We start from the raw sequence: 14,156 nt of genomic DNA, 5'->3' as shown, positions 1-14,156 counted from the left end.
ATTATAGCAATTTAAGGAGTATGATAAATTAAGGTGGACTTTGGAACTTTAATTTTACACATTTCACTTATTATTATATACTCAATTGTCAAAACAACCTTAACATACAGTAATGGTACTGCTATTTGTACAAAAGTTTAAATATGTAGCCTTCATCCAAGTCATTCACTATGATTCTTGTCATTGTTACTTTTCTATCTCTTAAGCAAGGGTTAACAAAAAAGACTAGGCTGAAGTAATAGGTAGAAAGGGCGGTAAATGCATAAAAGCTCTGAACGTCACCAAATATATCAAACAATCATTGAGATAAATATGCATTCATCCCCAAATAGGACTTTCTGAGTAAATACAGTGATTGATGTATTGATTAGAAATCCTGCTAGTGAGGCCTTCTGGATTCCACCTTTCTTTTTGTTACTCTCCTGAGGGCAATTACAGTGACCAGTGTGAGATGCCAATTTGTTTAACCAGGATTGCCTTTTGTGTAGTCACCTCAGGGAGCTATTGTCAATTAAGATGTAGAGATCAATTGAGTGAATCAATATCAAAGTGGAAGACTCTGAGAATAAAGGGCTAACTGAGCTAGACTGCAATGTAGAAAACACAGATTTGGTGTCTTAAAAAAATATACTGTTCAGTCGGAGCTGATAACGGTGTTATCGATTACACTGCAAACGCACCACAACTGTGTCAAGTAACAATCAAGTAATCAGTGTATTTCCAAACTTTGTGTATTACCGGTAACACCAACTACTGCTGCAATACACCGTTTATTAGGCCTCTGACTTTACTATCCCACCAACCCTTTCAGGGAAAAACTAGTTTTACCCAAAGGGTCGGCTTCAAAATTTTCAAAAGCCATGTTCGGGTTTGGCTATTTTTTGGTTTCATTTCTTTTCATTTTTTTAACCCTTTGAGAACTCATCAAATTTACTCAGGGCATCCCAAAGTTTAAATTTAAAATGTTAAATGCCCCCAAATGAAGTGTTTTAAGATTGGGAAAAAAAATTTCAACATGGTGACGGATGTATGTGCCTTCTTTAATGTGAATTAAACTAAAAAAAGGAGCATCATCTGGCCTTAATAACACATTTAGGGGTTAGCTGTGCTTTGGAACTCTGCACCTTCCAATAAGACCTTTCTATAAGGAGAAGTTGGCATGGACTCCCCTCTCAGCCCACTAAGCCATAGTCTACTGCTTGTAATTGGGATGACAAGAGCAGAAGTGATTGGCCATTATTGAAGCTTGCCCCAACTCCCTCTAAAGATGATGTATGCCTTCTACTAACATTTTTTTACATTTTGCTTTGTTAGTATTGTGCCTATCTTCACCCAATCACCTAAAATGCAAAAAAAAATTGTTGGCAACACTGCTTTTGCCCCCAATTTTAAAGACAAAAATGAAACAAAGTTTTTACGTACATCATTTTGGACAAATTTTAAATGTGGGGGCCCTATTTTTAATATGACAGTGAACCCTGTCCCTTCAACAGGGGTCTAAAAAGTTTACATCCCCCATGCTTAAGTGACTAAAAAGAGGAAAAAAAAATTGTTTGGAAATTTATTTTAATCCCTTTTTAAAAAATGGGGTAAAACCCAAACCCTTTAAGGCACCTTTCTTTGTGAATGAAAAAGTATTTTAAATAAATAAGTTCTTTTTTAAAAACAGGGGGCAAAGTATACATACCCCCATGTTAAATTTTCCCTAAGGCAGGGGGATTTTATTATTAAAGGCCCGTTTTTTCCCGGATTTAGGATATTTTGCATCTGATAAAGTTTCCCTTGGCCCTTGGGAATTTAAAAAAAGCCCCACATCATCACCAAATCCCTTTACCAGGGTTAGAGATGGCATGGTTTTATTTCAGTTAGACAAAAACCCGGTTTGATTTGCATTGAGAGATGTTTTTTAGAAAGTATCCCCGCCACCTAAAGGGATGGTGGAAGGTATTGTGAGGTGGGGCTATTTTCAATTTTAAAGGCCCCAAAGGGAAATTTTTCAGGAGGGATAAAAATCCTGAAAACAGGAAAAAAAACTGGCCCTTTTTTTAATTTAAAAAAAAGGGCTCCCTCTATGGGAATTTAACATAGGGGGAGGAACTTAGGGAACCCCGTATTTAAAAAAAAACATTTATTTTTTAAAAAACGTTATCATTAAAAAAGGGAAAATTTGGGCCCTTTAAAGGGGTTGGAATTTTAAATCATTTTTTAATTTTTGGTATTAAAAAAAAATTTCCCCCAAAAAAATGTTTTTTTTCCTTTTTAGGCAAATTAAGGGTGGGCAGAAAAATTTTTAAACACCCCTGTATTATGCATGATCTTTCTGTCCCTGCTTGGAAAGGAGGAGAGGTTTAATCTTTAAACCCAAATGCATGCATCTGATGGGTATGTGAAGGCACAATTCAACAGGGCACACAAAAAGCAGTTTTTTTGTGTTCCAGGGGACAGAAAGGGTCGGTCAATACAGAGGCTCTCTCAAATGGCATTTGACAAGTTATGTGGGCCCGGCCCGAGACCCCGCAAGGTTTCCCATGGCCCCACTTTGAGTGGGTCCACACTGAGGGGCCCTTTTAAATGGAATACAGGGGGGGAGATCTGGAAAAAGGGGTTTGGGCCAAAGCTTGGTGCTCTTGGGGGTTTTTTTGTTTGATGTTTCTCTGTCCTTTAGGTCTGAGTTCATTTGTGATGAGGACAGGTCGGGGTTTGGGGAAAATTTGACATAATTTTTTTAAAAAAGGTCAAGCTCAAAGGGTAAACTTCCAAAGCTAACAACCACTGTTGTACTTTGAAGCTTACTTCAAACAAATTGACCATTACACATTTTCAGCTGTAAATCCTAATTTGTAAGGTCTAAACTAGGTTCAATGCAGAGATAATGTACATTGTGACAATTTCCTATAGCGAGTTTACAATTTTGCCTTTTTAATATTCTCTTTGGGAAAAACTGATCATTTCTTTTATAGGCAGTATCAATTTCCCCAGAAGAACAAGGGAAATCAACTTGAGGGGGAAAACCCCTTTTCTATCTTTTTTTTCTATTTTTATTTATTGCTTTTAAAATTTTTAAAATTTACTTTTACTAAAATTGAGAGTATTTTATCGCTAACTTTGGGGGGGTTTCGGGTTTTAAAAAAAAATACTTTTAAAAGCATTTAAACGGGGGAAAAATGTATATAAAAAAATTGTCCTGGAGCATGTTTTGAAGGTGAGAAACGGTATTAAGTATGCAGTAAAGACAAACGGTACAAGGGTTTTTTTGCGGGGGCCAAAAAATAATTAGCTACAATCAATCCCATTTTCCTCCTTTCTGGTTTGGAAAAGTAGCCGGAAAAGTGTTTCCTTTTTTTAAAAAAGAAATATCTAAGGCAATGGCAGAAATTTTAAAAAAAATAAATTTGGGGGGGGGGAAAGTTGTCTCCCCTTGATTTTCCATTTGTATCTACTTTCCCTCCCTAAATGTTAAACTGGTGGCCTTCATATGACATACAGCGGACATTGAAACAAATTGTCTCTTAAGGGTGCCCTGCACTTAACAGTTTGGTACTGTATGCCAACAGATAAACAAACAAATCACTTACCTATAAATACATGCCTACAGGTTAAATTACAGAGACACATTTGGATAATAATCCTTTCAAAGGGTGTTTAACTTCCTGCACTTGCTTACTGCAGTTACAATAAGTAGGTGACTAAGCTTTCAGAACCGTACTCACAGAATTAAGTAGACTGCATTTAGTGTCACAAATCATATATCATTTCAACAACCAACACAAAACCAGAATAATGTAGGAAGAAATACAAGACTCAAAGTAAAAACTGTTCTGCCAGTTCTTACAGGTCAGTGTTTTTTTGTGCCGGGAAGTGACAAGATGCTTTATCCCAAGGTTATTTTTGTACAAAGTATTCTCAGTGTTTAGTGGTAACTAATGATGGTGTAAAGCAGCTTGCCTGTATACCTGCCTCAGTGGCACAGCTGAACATGTTGCTCTAGGTGTATCATCAAATGAGCACAGATATAAGGTAATGCTAATGAGCTAGCGTGATGCCTCTATGAGTGATGGCTGCCTTGTTAACCACAGCTCCAGACGATCACTGCCCATGCATTACTTCATTGCGGTCTTTAAGCCTGATTAATTTAGTTTCCAGACAATTGCTGCATTTTATTCCATTCATGTGGGAGAGGATAAATGTATGCATAGCAGATTAGTGTGTGTGATAGTTTTACTGATAGATCTTTAAACAGAAGACAGAAGCAGGTCAGCCAATTTCAATGTTACCTTCCCAGGTTAGGCAGGGTTGGAAAGTAAAACCTTTTTTTTAATGCAGATGAATCACAAAAATGATGCCTAATACCACAACTTTAGCAAACTAAATGATCATCATTCATTTCCCTACTCTGCTGTTGTATACTGGCAACGTGGCAGTAAGCCACGCTGTCTAAAAGTTTTATTTGTTTTAAATTCAAAGGAGAGTTCTGGTTGCATATGGTCTAAATGCTTCAGAACCCTATTCATCTTAACTACAAAAACATTTGGGGAAAACATCTGAGTAAAATATACTAGATTAATGATGGTGGAAAGCAATGGGTGCTATTATTACCATCTCTCTACAGTTTCCCATTTGCCACCTACCATAGAGCAAACAAAAGTTCATTTTAATGTTAAGTGCCTTATGTTGTCTAGTCTTTTACTTGTCTGCCCTGCTGAAGCGGACCGTCAAGTCAGAGAGGATTTGGGATGTTAAAGGAAAGAGTGGAAGAGATGGCCGACAAGACGGATAGCGAAAACAGACGTGATGGAGAAAGCATTCCTCTACCTCTAGGTGGAAAAAAGCCATATCAGCCACTCTGCTTTCTGTGAGAACAGCTCAGCAACTGTGGCAATGAAACAGCTAAGCTATATGATTGGAAAAAGTGAGTAACTGGCGGAACATTAGGGACAGTCCTGCGCCTAGGGCTGTTATTCCAAGAGCTAAGGTAGCCCTGTCCACTGGGACAACTGCTACAGCTGCACTACATACTGAGTGTTGTACTTAGATCAATATTGTGCCAGAGCATGTAGTGTGTGACACATTACCATCATAAATCACCATCTTCAGGAACACAAAATCTCACTGTGTGTGCAAGGGGCTATGATTCAGATCCCATGAATAATTTGACTTGTCAATATTAATCTCAGTTCAATCTCAATAAAAATCAGGTGAGCTGAAATGTAAACAGATAATTGAGTATATTAAAATATTGAGGGTAAATGTGTTTTAAGAGGTAGATGTATTCTACCTTGATTTCTATCACATCCCTATGTAATTAAAACCTAATGGTTTTCAGTACATGAGCGTTTGATTATGTGTAGATATTTGTAGCAGAACACCACACAGTGTACAGTTATTAGTACACAGTCACTGTGTCAAACATGACGCAGTAATGTTGTGCAGTCACTGTTTTACACTTATTAGAAAATAAACAAAAAACATTCATGCTAAATGAAGTCATGGCTGTGATTATATACGTATTTAAAGGTTTATGATTTCTGTATTTTTGATTACTTTCAGGTACTTTATGTCAAAACATATGCTGTGCTCCTTTGGCTTTCAGTCAAAGCTAATTTAAAAGCTCATATGTTTTTTTTAGCAGGGAGGCTGTGCCATTTATGACAGTGTGCTGATTTCAAAATTACAGTCCTAGCCTCAAGGGTATGACTGGCAGCCGTAGCTGTGCAAGCATTAAAAAAATACACAAACTACATCTCCGTCATGAGAGTGAAGGAGATTCTGTTAATCTTTTTCTACAAATCCTTGAATTAAGTACGCCCATGTTTTGATTTGCAATATAAGTGCTATTCTCAAAAGTTGTCTTACCCTTCCCATTCAACTGGTTTGATCATCCTGCAGATGTAAAGTAGTATTTGAACTCCTTCTAGAAATGTGCTGATGAAACTCACTCGGTACTTGACTTACATTTCCCTTTTAAACCACAAACATGGACTCTAATAAAATGAATGAATGGAAAGCTAGGTTGTGGATATTATTAAAGTTAGACAGTTGCTGATATACCACAATTGTTTAAACTGGCAAAACGTGACATTGATTAGAATTTATTTAAAGTTATATGACTTGGGCAAATTATACAACTCAGTTGTTTAACAGTTAACTTAAAGTGCACATATTATGCTATTTTGGCTTTTTCCCTTTCCTTCATTGTGTTATATACTATTTTTGCAAGTTATAGTTATACAAAGTGAAAAAAGTCCAAAGTCCACCCCAAAGCGACTTACCATCTTCCAGAGAAAACATAGTTCACAAACTGCTCCAAACAGCTCTATGGTAGTCCAGCTTTTACTTCCGTGACAAACGTGTGCCACTTTGTAACACACGTTTTAATGCTTGCCTAGTTGGTAGCATGGCACCCCCTCATGCTCTGCAACTGACAAAATGCTAGCAGTTACTGTGCATTTGCGACTCCTAGCAAAGATGGTACAGAGGTGAGATGCCTCACTCTGTAGCTAAAACAGAAAGAACAGAAACACACAGGGTGAAAAGAGAAGTACAGTACAACAAATATATGGTGTTTTCAAAAAATTATACCTATTCTGGTAAAACCTCTAAACACAAGTATGAACCTGAAAATGAGCATAATATGAGCACTTTAAACAAACCTGTAAACGTATTGGTGTTACTTTTAATCCAGTGCTTCAATTTGCACAGTCTAAACATTTTAGACGTTTGTTAAAAAAGCCTGAACATCTGAGTGAAAACGCATGTACACATAACATAACATTGTTTCTCTTATCATGGCAACCGCACTTTAAAATTCTTTGTTTGACGGCATTTTACTTACTCAGTCTACCATATTTTCATGTCTATTTCTTGCCTGTATTTCTTGCCTGTATTTCTTGCCTTGTATTTCTTTCGTGCTTACTTGTTTGTGTGTTATTGTTTTGTTTTCTTGTTTTTGCTGTTGCTGCTATGCGCTACTTGTAACGACAGAATTTCCCCGTCGTGGGATAAATAAAGTATAATCTAATCTAATCTAATACTTCTACTAAATACGCCTGCCTGCTAAGGTCCTGCTTATAACCGACAGCACTATCCCTCAGAGGATGCAGTGCCCCTTGTTATTATCACCCACTAGTGGAAATAATACAGATGGGATGGAGCTTTCACTTTCACTCCCCCGCACACTTCCAACCACCATCAGGCTTATAAACATGGTTACGCAGTTTTTGTGTTTATTACGGACAAATCAGTGTTGCTGCTGTCGGAAGTGTAAAACACACGACTCAGTGCAGTAGAGGATTTTACCAAGATAAAACTGACAATTGTGTTGAACAGCAAATTACTACATAACGTAAATGTTTACCAGCGATTATTTTACTCACTTCCCTCTTAAGAGATTTTAATTTGTTTCAGAATGCACTGTATTTTAATTGAACATTCAGAATTTGGACACTTCAATAGAATGGCAGAACATGAATGTATAATGTAGCAAATAAGTAATGATTTCAGACAGTATAAAGAGAGACTGCGACTGAAAGTCTCAGCACCATAAAGAGAAACAGAGAATGTGTTTGACTTCTTCAGAATCATGGAGAGAGCACAGTGAAGCTGCTTCTTTGTGGCCCTCCAGGGAATAACAACAGGCAAAAAACTTCAGAATTTCAGTTCAGTTTCATTATTCCTGTCATATACAAGGAAAATGTACCTGTTTAAATAACACAAAAAATAATAACAAATTAATTTTAACATGTTTAGAAAATAAAAGCGCAATTGCTTTGAAAAATACAAATTAATAAATTCAACAATTTATACCAATACTGCATTGCATTACTAAAATAAATAAATAAAGTAACATGTTACTTTGTGATGCTTTATTTACATTTGAGGTGCACACAAGTAGTGGCTCTTGTTGGCATCAGCTACTCCCTGAGTTGTCAAGTTCAATAGTTGCTTTCACCAATAGTAGTTCATGCTTTTCCAAAGAATGATGCCTATTCATGAATTTGAATAGGATAGCTACTTGGCTTAAAGAAACCCACTGGATCTAAATCTCAAGTGGGGAGTAGGGTTAAGCATTGAGATTGTTTAATTCGAGAGCCCAGGCTCAGGGGTAATGAAAAAGAGGTGGAGCTTGAAACCAGGGATGTGAATCAGCTTAATTTTCTGTTTAGGGAAATACCGGCCAGAGCTTATCTGACTACTGTTCTCACACTCGTTTGGCTAATTGGGCCATTTTATTAATTAATTAATATCACTGATGTAGCTCCCTGTACAAGCCTTATATTTGGTCTCTGAGCAGGACAACCTACTGTTATATCTGTACTCCATTATGGATTAACGTGTGTGTGTGTGTGTGTGTGTGTGTGTGTGTGTGGTGTGTGTGTGTGTGTGTGTGTGTGTGTGTGTGTGTAAGTGTGTGTAAGTGTGTTTATAGTATTGAATACAGTGTGTACTTCCCACAGGTGCCCAGGATGATGGGTTGGATACCAGGCAGAGAGCGAGAAGGATGAGGAGATCCCATGTCGGCGGATGCGCAGCAGTAGCTATGTGAAAGCTATGGGAGAGGTGGATGATGAAAGTGGTGACTCTGACACCAGCCCTAAAACCTCCCCACAGAAGGCCATTCCATCTGATGCTCTGGTGCTCAAATCAGCCATGCAGAGACCTCATTTAGACTCCCACAGGTAGGCCTGGCTGCCTTGCTTGATGCCAACGCTTTCTGTTGATTTCAGTTTGTTTCAGTTCTTTTTAATGAAACCATTAAATTAGTGGATGATGATTAGAAGATATGCTGAAAATAAGGTAAAAGGATGCAAAAGGAGGATTGCATTCTCAACTTTTTAGAAATTTACCTTATGAAACAGTCATTCTTTAAAATACACTAATATAAATAGGAATAGCTCAAAAATTGGTGGTTGCTTTAGGGTCAACAAATCAACAGGGGGGTCTAACTGTGTGTCAATCACTGCTCAGGCACACACATTCATTCTCCATTGTGGGGGGGATGGGCTTTGGAGACTGCATGCATTGTTTTAGTTAGGTGCAACACTATTTAGCATAGTGAATGGAATTATGCTAGTTAGTTGGTTGTGAGTAAAAGTGAACAAACAAAAAAAACAAAAACTAATTACTTCTTGTGGCCTGCATATTCACGAGTACAAATAGCAATGCAGATTAAGACTAGATTGTTTAAAAGCCAGATATTGATTTGGGACTATAATGGGTGGAAGTACAGCCGAAGCACTGCTACATGGAGCTGAGATATCACGCATTCTTTGGGTTGTTTGAGTTTCTTTAAACCAATCAAAATGGTCTTGGGTGGACGCTTATCTTCGGACGCAGTGGCAGTGGCTCTGCAAAATGGTCTTGGGAAATAAGTTGTTATGGTGGAACATTTGCACCCCGCAAAAGAAAACGCTACATAAATTATTACATGAAGTTAACTGTTTACACAACACAGTAAAGTGAGTTATTTAAATCAACTCGATACATAGTTAAACATAATATGCTCCTAACAGTATATCGCCATGTGTACTTCATCCATAGCAATCCCAGCCAATCTGTCCCCAAACGTACTTCCGTTGATCCAGACTACTGAGCACTGATAGTGCATGTCAGTGATGCATCAGCATTGTATGCAAACTACTCCACATTCCTTCTATAGCTGTAGTATAATAATGAATAATTCACAATGTTTGGGGAATGACTGGAATACGAGTTTGAGAGAAATAAACTAAAGTTTCATGCACAACTGATTTGCATTTCAATTCCTAACTTCACGCCGCTGTGTCTCTGAAACAAAAACTGTGGTAAAAAAATATGTTCAAAGGGAGAGCATTCAAATAAATTTGTACAAATTCTAGACCTTCCCTTCAATACATATTTCCTTTACAACCTACTTGCAATTTGTATTCACAGCCTTACATGCATTATGTTTCTATAAATCTGAACTACCTAACAATGACTCACTTTGTCAGCATGCTGGCTTGTTTTATAACCACATCACTAACTTGCTCGAGCATTGTTGGCAAAGTATTCGACCGACAACTGTTTTACGAGTTTAGGTAAAGTAGTGCTCTGCTGAATGCTGCAGTACCAAATGGGTTTTGTGACATTTTTCATCTGCTAGTTCCAATATTTGCCCAACGTCTTACACAGGCAATGCTCCTCATTTTACCACAGTGTTGTTGACAAGTCTGTAGCAAAACTGTCCCATTTCTACAATGTCAGACTTAAGAGAACAGGTACATATGGTGCCTGGGCTTACTGGATGGGAGAATTGTTGTCATACAGAAGGGCATACATTGAAGTTACTGTCTATTGTGTTAAAGAATACTGAATGATGAGAAACGTAAGGTAGGAAAGATGTGCTTGATCAGTACCACAGCAAAGTCTTGAATATATTTCTCATTCCCCAGAAATGTTTTGTTTTGCATTAGAAAGACAACCATGGAAACAAAAAGTCCTATTACATTAGTTTTAGCTAGGTGTACTAATACAATAGCCTTGCAATGATGGCATTTACTCTACACTCATTGATATAATTGTGGGGGGGAAGTATGTATCAACACTTATAATCTGTAAATCTGTGTACATGTAGAAATAATGTGTTGCAAAAGTCTCTGAAGCCTCTAAACATTCGGGATTGATTAATCAGAAGCCTTAAATATAGAAAACAACTTGTGGTGCACAGTAACTTAACATCAGGCTGAAAGGCAGTGGGGTTGTGGGTTCATGTCTAACTGGGTTGTGGAGTTCACCTGTACTTTACTGCAGCAAGGTGAACAGTTACACCACTGGAGGTCAGTAAAGATTTTCAAGGGGGTTTGCATTACTCTTAAATTATTTTCTAATCATCTCCTTGTGGCGACATGCATCTGTTGCCTAGTGAACCAGCACAAACCACCAAATATTCCATTAAGTGAATTTGTGACCCAGAGGATGCTGTTGCTTCGAATTCCACTAATTACGATTCTTTTTCTGTGCTTCATTTGGGAAGCAGAGTGTCTTGCTGCCCAACTTGCAGATTATATTGACTCTACAAATACTTTACAGAACAATCACATGTTTATATTAAGCTAGGATCTACCTTCCTCTTTAAGCACTGCTGCAATTAAACCCATGCCTTCTCTTTTCTGGTGTTGTCCTGATAAAAAACATCTGTGATGTGGTATTGTGTTTTACAACCTCCAAGATGAATCTCTCGTCATCCGTGGTGTTGTAAAGGAGACATAAACAATATTTGGGGGGGGTGTTTGGTAATTTGACTGGATAGTCTTGCTGTTTCACTGCCTGCCTGGCTGTCCGAATGGACCTGCCGCATGTATTTAGCAAACGGGAACAGAGAGCCGCTTCATGCACGCTTCTGTGACGCGCCATGGCGCAGCTGGTGGAATATCAAACATTGACTTGAATGGCCGTGATTGCTCGCGGGGAATGCCATGCGCCTGGTGGGAATTAGGGGTAAGCCTATTGTTGCTCAGCTTGTTTTTACTCAGCTTATTGTTGTGACTTCCAGAAAAAAAAAAATTCTGTGAAGTTGGGGAAGCGTCATACATCTTTCATCCCTACTGACACTATTTTTTTTACCATCATCTCAGCAGGGTTCTGATCACTTCAGCTTTTGTCCACAAACAAATCAGCCTTCTTGTTTTTTGAGCCTCTGGTGGAGAATATAATAATCTCTTATTATTGCAGCTCCTAGCTCTCATGGTTTCTCTAATAAAAATAAGAGACATGCTCTCTATAGTTGAGATAGGACCCTTGAAACTAAACTAGAAGCTAACAACTTCAATCAATAAAAATAGGTCAATGTTATTTAAGTGGCTGATATTTATTTTGGATAGAAATACTTGATCATGAACTACACCCAACAGAAGTCACATAATGCCCACAGATGCTTGCCAGTAGATTTGTTAAATACATTATCATCTAGTGATGTTCCATGTGTGGCTTTTGAAATGTGCAATCGTATCTATCCCTACCCCCTGTCCTTGTTCAGCCAGGGCTACCACTTGCAAACCACAAGAGATATGCGACCCCACCCTAGTGTCACGCTGGACCCTGCCACCTTTCACCCCCCGCCCTTCCGCTCACGCAACCAGAGCTACATGCGCGCCGTCAGCACCCTCAGTCAGGCTAGCTGCGTCAGCCAGGTGAGTCTTAAACACATACATCGCACAGAGGCAACACCTGGAGACATTAATGAGAGCTTATGTTATGTTTTTTGTAAGTAGTTGCTTTGTGGGGACAATATTACATATACAACATCCATGTGTCCATATTGGAGGTCCACAGCTGATTGACCAGTAGACATAGCCATGGCTGTCTCAACTGAAGTCAATAGACATAACTCATTTGCTGTTTTGGACTGGGAATTGATGACTTAACTGATGGTCTATCTCTAAATTTGCTACACAGTTGTTGTTTTTTCATAAGTGTATTGTGTTATAAAGGAACAGTGAATTGTGTATAAATGAGAAACTAAGATATCTCTTGTCTGGCTCATGATTTGGCATAAGGATGTCTGGAATAGACCACAAATAAATGATTAATCACTCTCCTGCTGTTTTGGCATGGCAGCTAATTAGCCAACGATGCCAATTTAATTAACTGAGCTTATTTTTCTACTAGTAATGTTTAGATTAGATTTAGAGACCAGGGTCAGAGGACACTTCATGTCTAACATCACACACCAACCTTTTTAGCTATCTCCCTTTTTCATACCCTGCTATGAATCTATACAGTTGGATCGTTGTGCAAGTCTGTTTTGGACCTCCATGGTGGCACAAGACGTGGTTGCTATGAAGATTTATGAGACAGCAAGAAACCCTCCATAAGGAGCAGGAGTAACAAGAGGAGGAAAGATTTTGTCCAAAAGAAGGGTTGTACAATCAGCCTACTACTGCTGGTGAACCCAGTTCTCTTCTGTAATATAATTTAGTATTTTAAACATTATGTGGAGAGAGGACTGGAGAGGACATGACAGGACAGAGCGTAATTGAAAAGATAGCTCCTCCTCCAATGGTGACATGATTTTGTTGCATGTTCTTGACAAAAACTAATTTTGTGTCAGCTAAAAGTATTTAAAATATACGTAAAACACTTGCTAGAGCTACAAGATAAAAAATTGGGACTGCAGTGTTTTCCTATTTTTCACGTGGTAAGATAGTAATGAATAGTTTTGGGGTATGTGATAAATTGAAAGTTTTATAACACAAAGTGAATATTTTTCTGATTGTTTTCTGTTGTCATCTGCCTTTTTTCATTTGATCTTGACTTTATTCAGTTTAAGGTGGGAATGAGTGTCATTTCCTTACGCTAACACTCCTTTATATTTGCTGTGCAAAGGGGAAGAATCAAAGTGAGAAAGAGAAAGGAAGAGGAAAAATTAAGGACTGCTATTCCTGTTTTTGTCTCTCAGGTGAGTGAGACTGAGATCAATGGCCAGTTTGAGTCAGTTTGCGAGTCCGTTTTTAGTGAAGTAGAATCCCAGGCCATGGAAGCCTTGGACCTGCCTGGTTCGTTCCGCACTCGAAGCCACAGTTACCTCCGTGCAATTCAGGCTGGTTATTCCCAAGATGACGACTGCTTGCCTTCAATGACATCCTCCACTGTCACTTCAACTCTCAGATCCACAACAGGTAAAACAATCCCCCCCCAAATGAGAGAGGGCTTAGGCTACATATCCTCATACATCCTATACATGGGCACAAACTTGACATACCTACATATGTACAGTGGGGAACCCTTGAGCTTCAGAGATGCCGGGCTGAATGATCCCAGTTATTTTCTTTGGAAGCTATGGTGTGCGTGTGTTTGTTTTCGCCTCTGCATACTCCCGATTGTTGAGATGGATTTGCTTGTGTGTTACTTTGCACGATTCATGCATCATTAGCACAGCTTCTGGTTGGTCACTTGTGGCGCTGCCAAGCTGTAGACTAGGAAAAGGGTGGGAGGGTCGCATAAACACTGAGATGGCAACACATGCCCAAGTACACACTATTACAACACAGCACAGCCACATCACATGGCATGCCAAACAGGAACAGGCCCTACCCAAAGCATGTTAAACTGTGGTGTTATATATGTGTTGTGCAAAGCGTGTGAGTTACTTAGGGAGGGATGAAGACCGAAACGGGCCAGAGGTAGGCTTTGTAACTGAC

General features: G+C 38.6%; 1 protein-coding gene and 1 long non-coding RNA gene across 3 annotated transcripts in view; one reads left to right on the top strand and one right to left on the bottom strand.

The window, feature by feature from the left end:
- The window catches only part of LOC116706439 (disks large-associated protein 2-like), a 105,605-nt gene that overhangs the window by 50,297 nt on the left and 41,152 nt on the right, over window positions 1-14,156 (top strand). The window contains 4 exon segments of the mRNA XM_032543284.1: window positions 2,512-2,521; window positions 8,462-8,675; window positions 11,993-12,146; window positions 13,415-13,634. Of these exon segments, the coding sequence (XP_032399175.1) occupies window positions 2,512-2,521; window positions 8,462-8,675; window positions 11,993-12,146; window positions 13,415-13,634 (598 nt within the window).
- LOC116706441 (uncharacterized) overlaps window positions 1-14,156 on the bottom strand; it is a 76,561-nt gene that overhangs the window by 45,115 nt on the left and 17,290 nt on the right. The window lies entirely within an intron of this gene.

The sequence above is a fragment of the Etheostoma spectabile genome, chromosome 18 (genome assembly GCF_008692095.1).
Source record: "Etheostoma spectabile isolate EspeVRDwgs_2016 chromosome 18, UIUC_Espe_1.0, whole genome shotgun sequence".
In the NCBI taxonomy this organism is placed as follows: domain Eukaryota; kingdom Metazoa; phylum Chordata; class Actinopteri; order Perciformes; family Percidae; genus Etheostoma; species Etheostoma spectabile.
The sequence above is the reverse complement of the archived record's forward strand: the minus strand, read 5'-3'. Positions and strand labels throughout refer to the sequence as shown.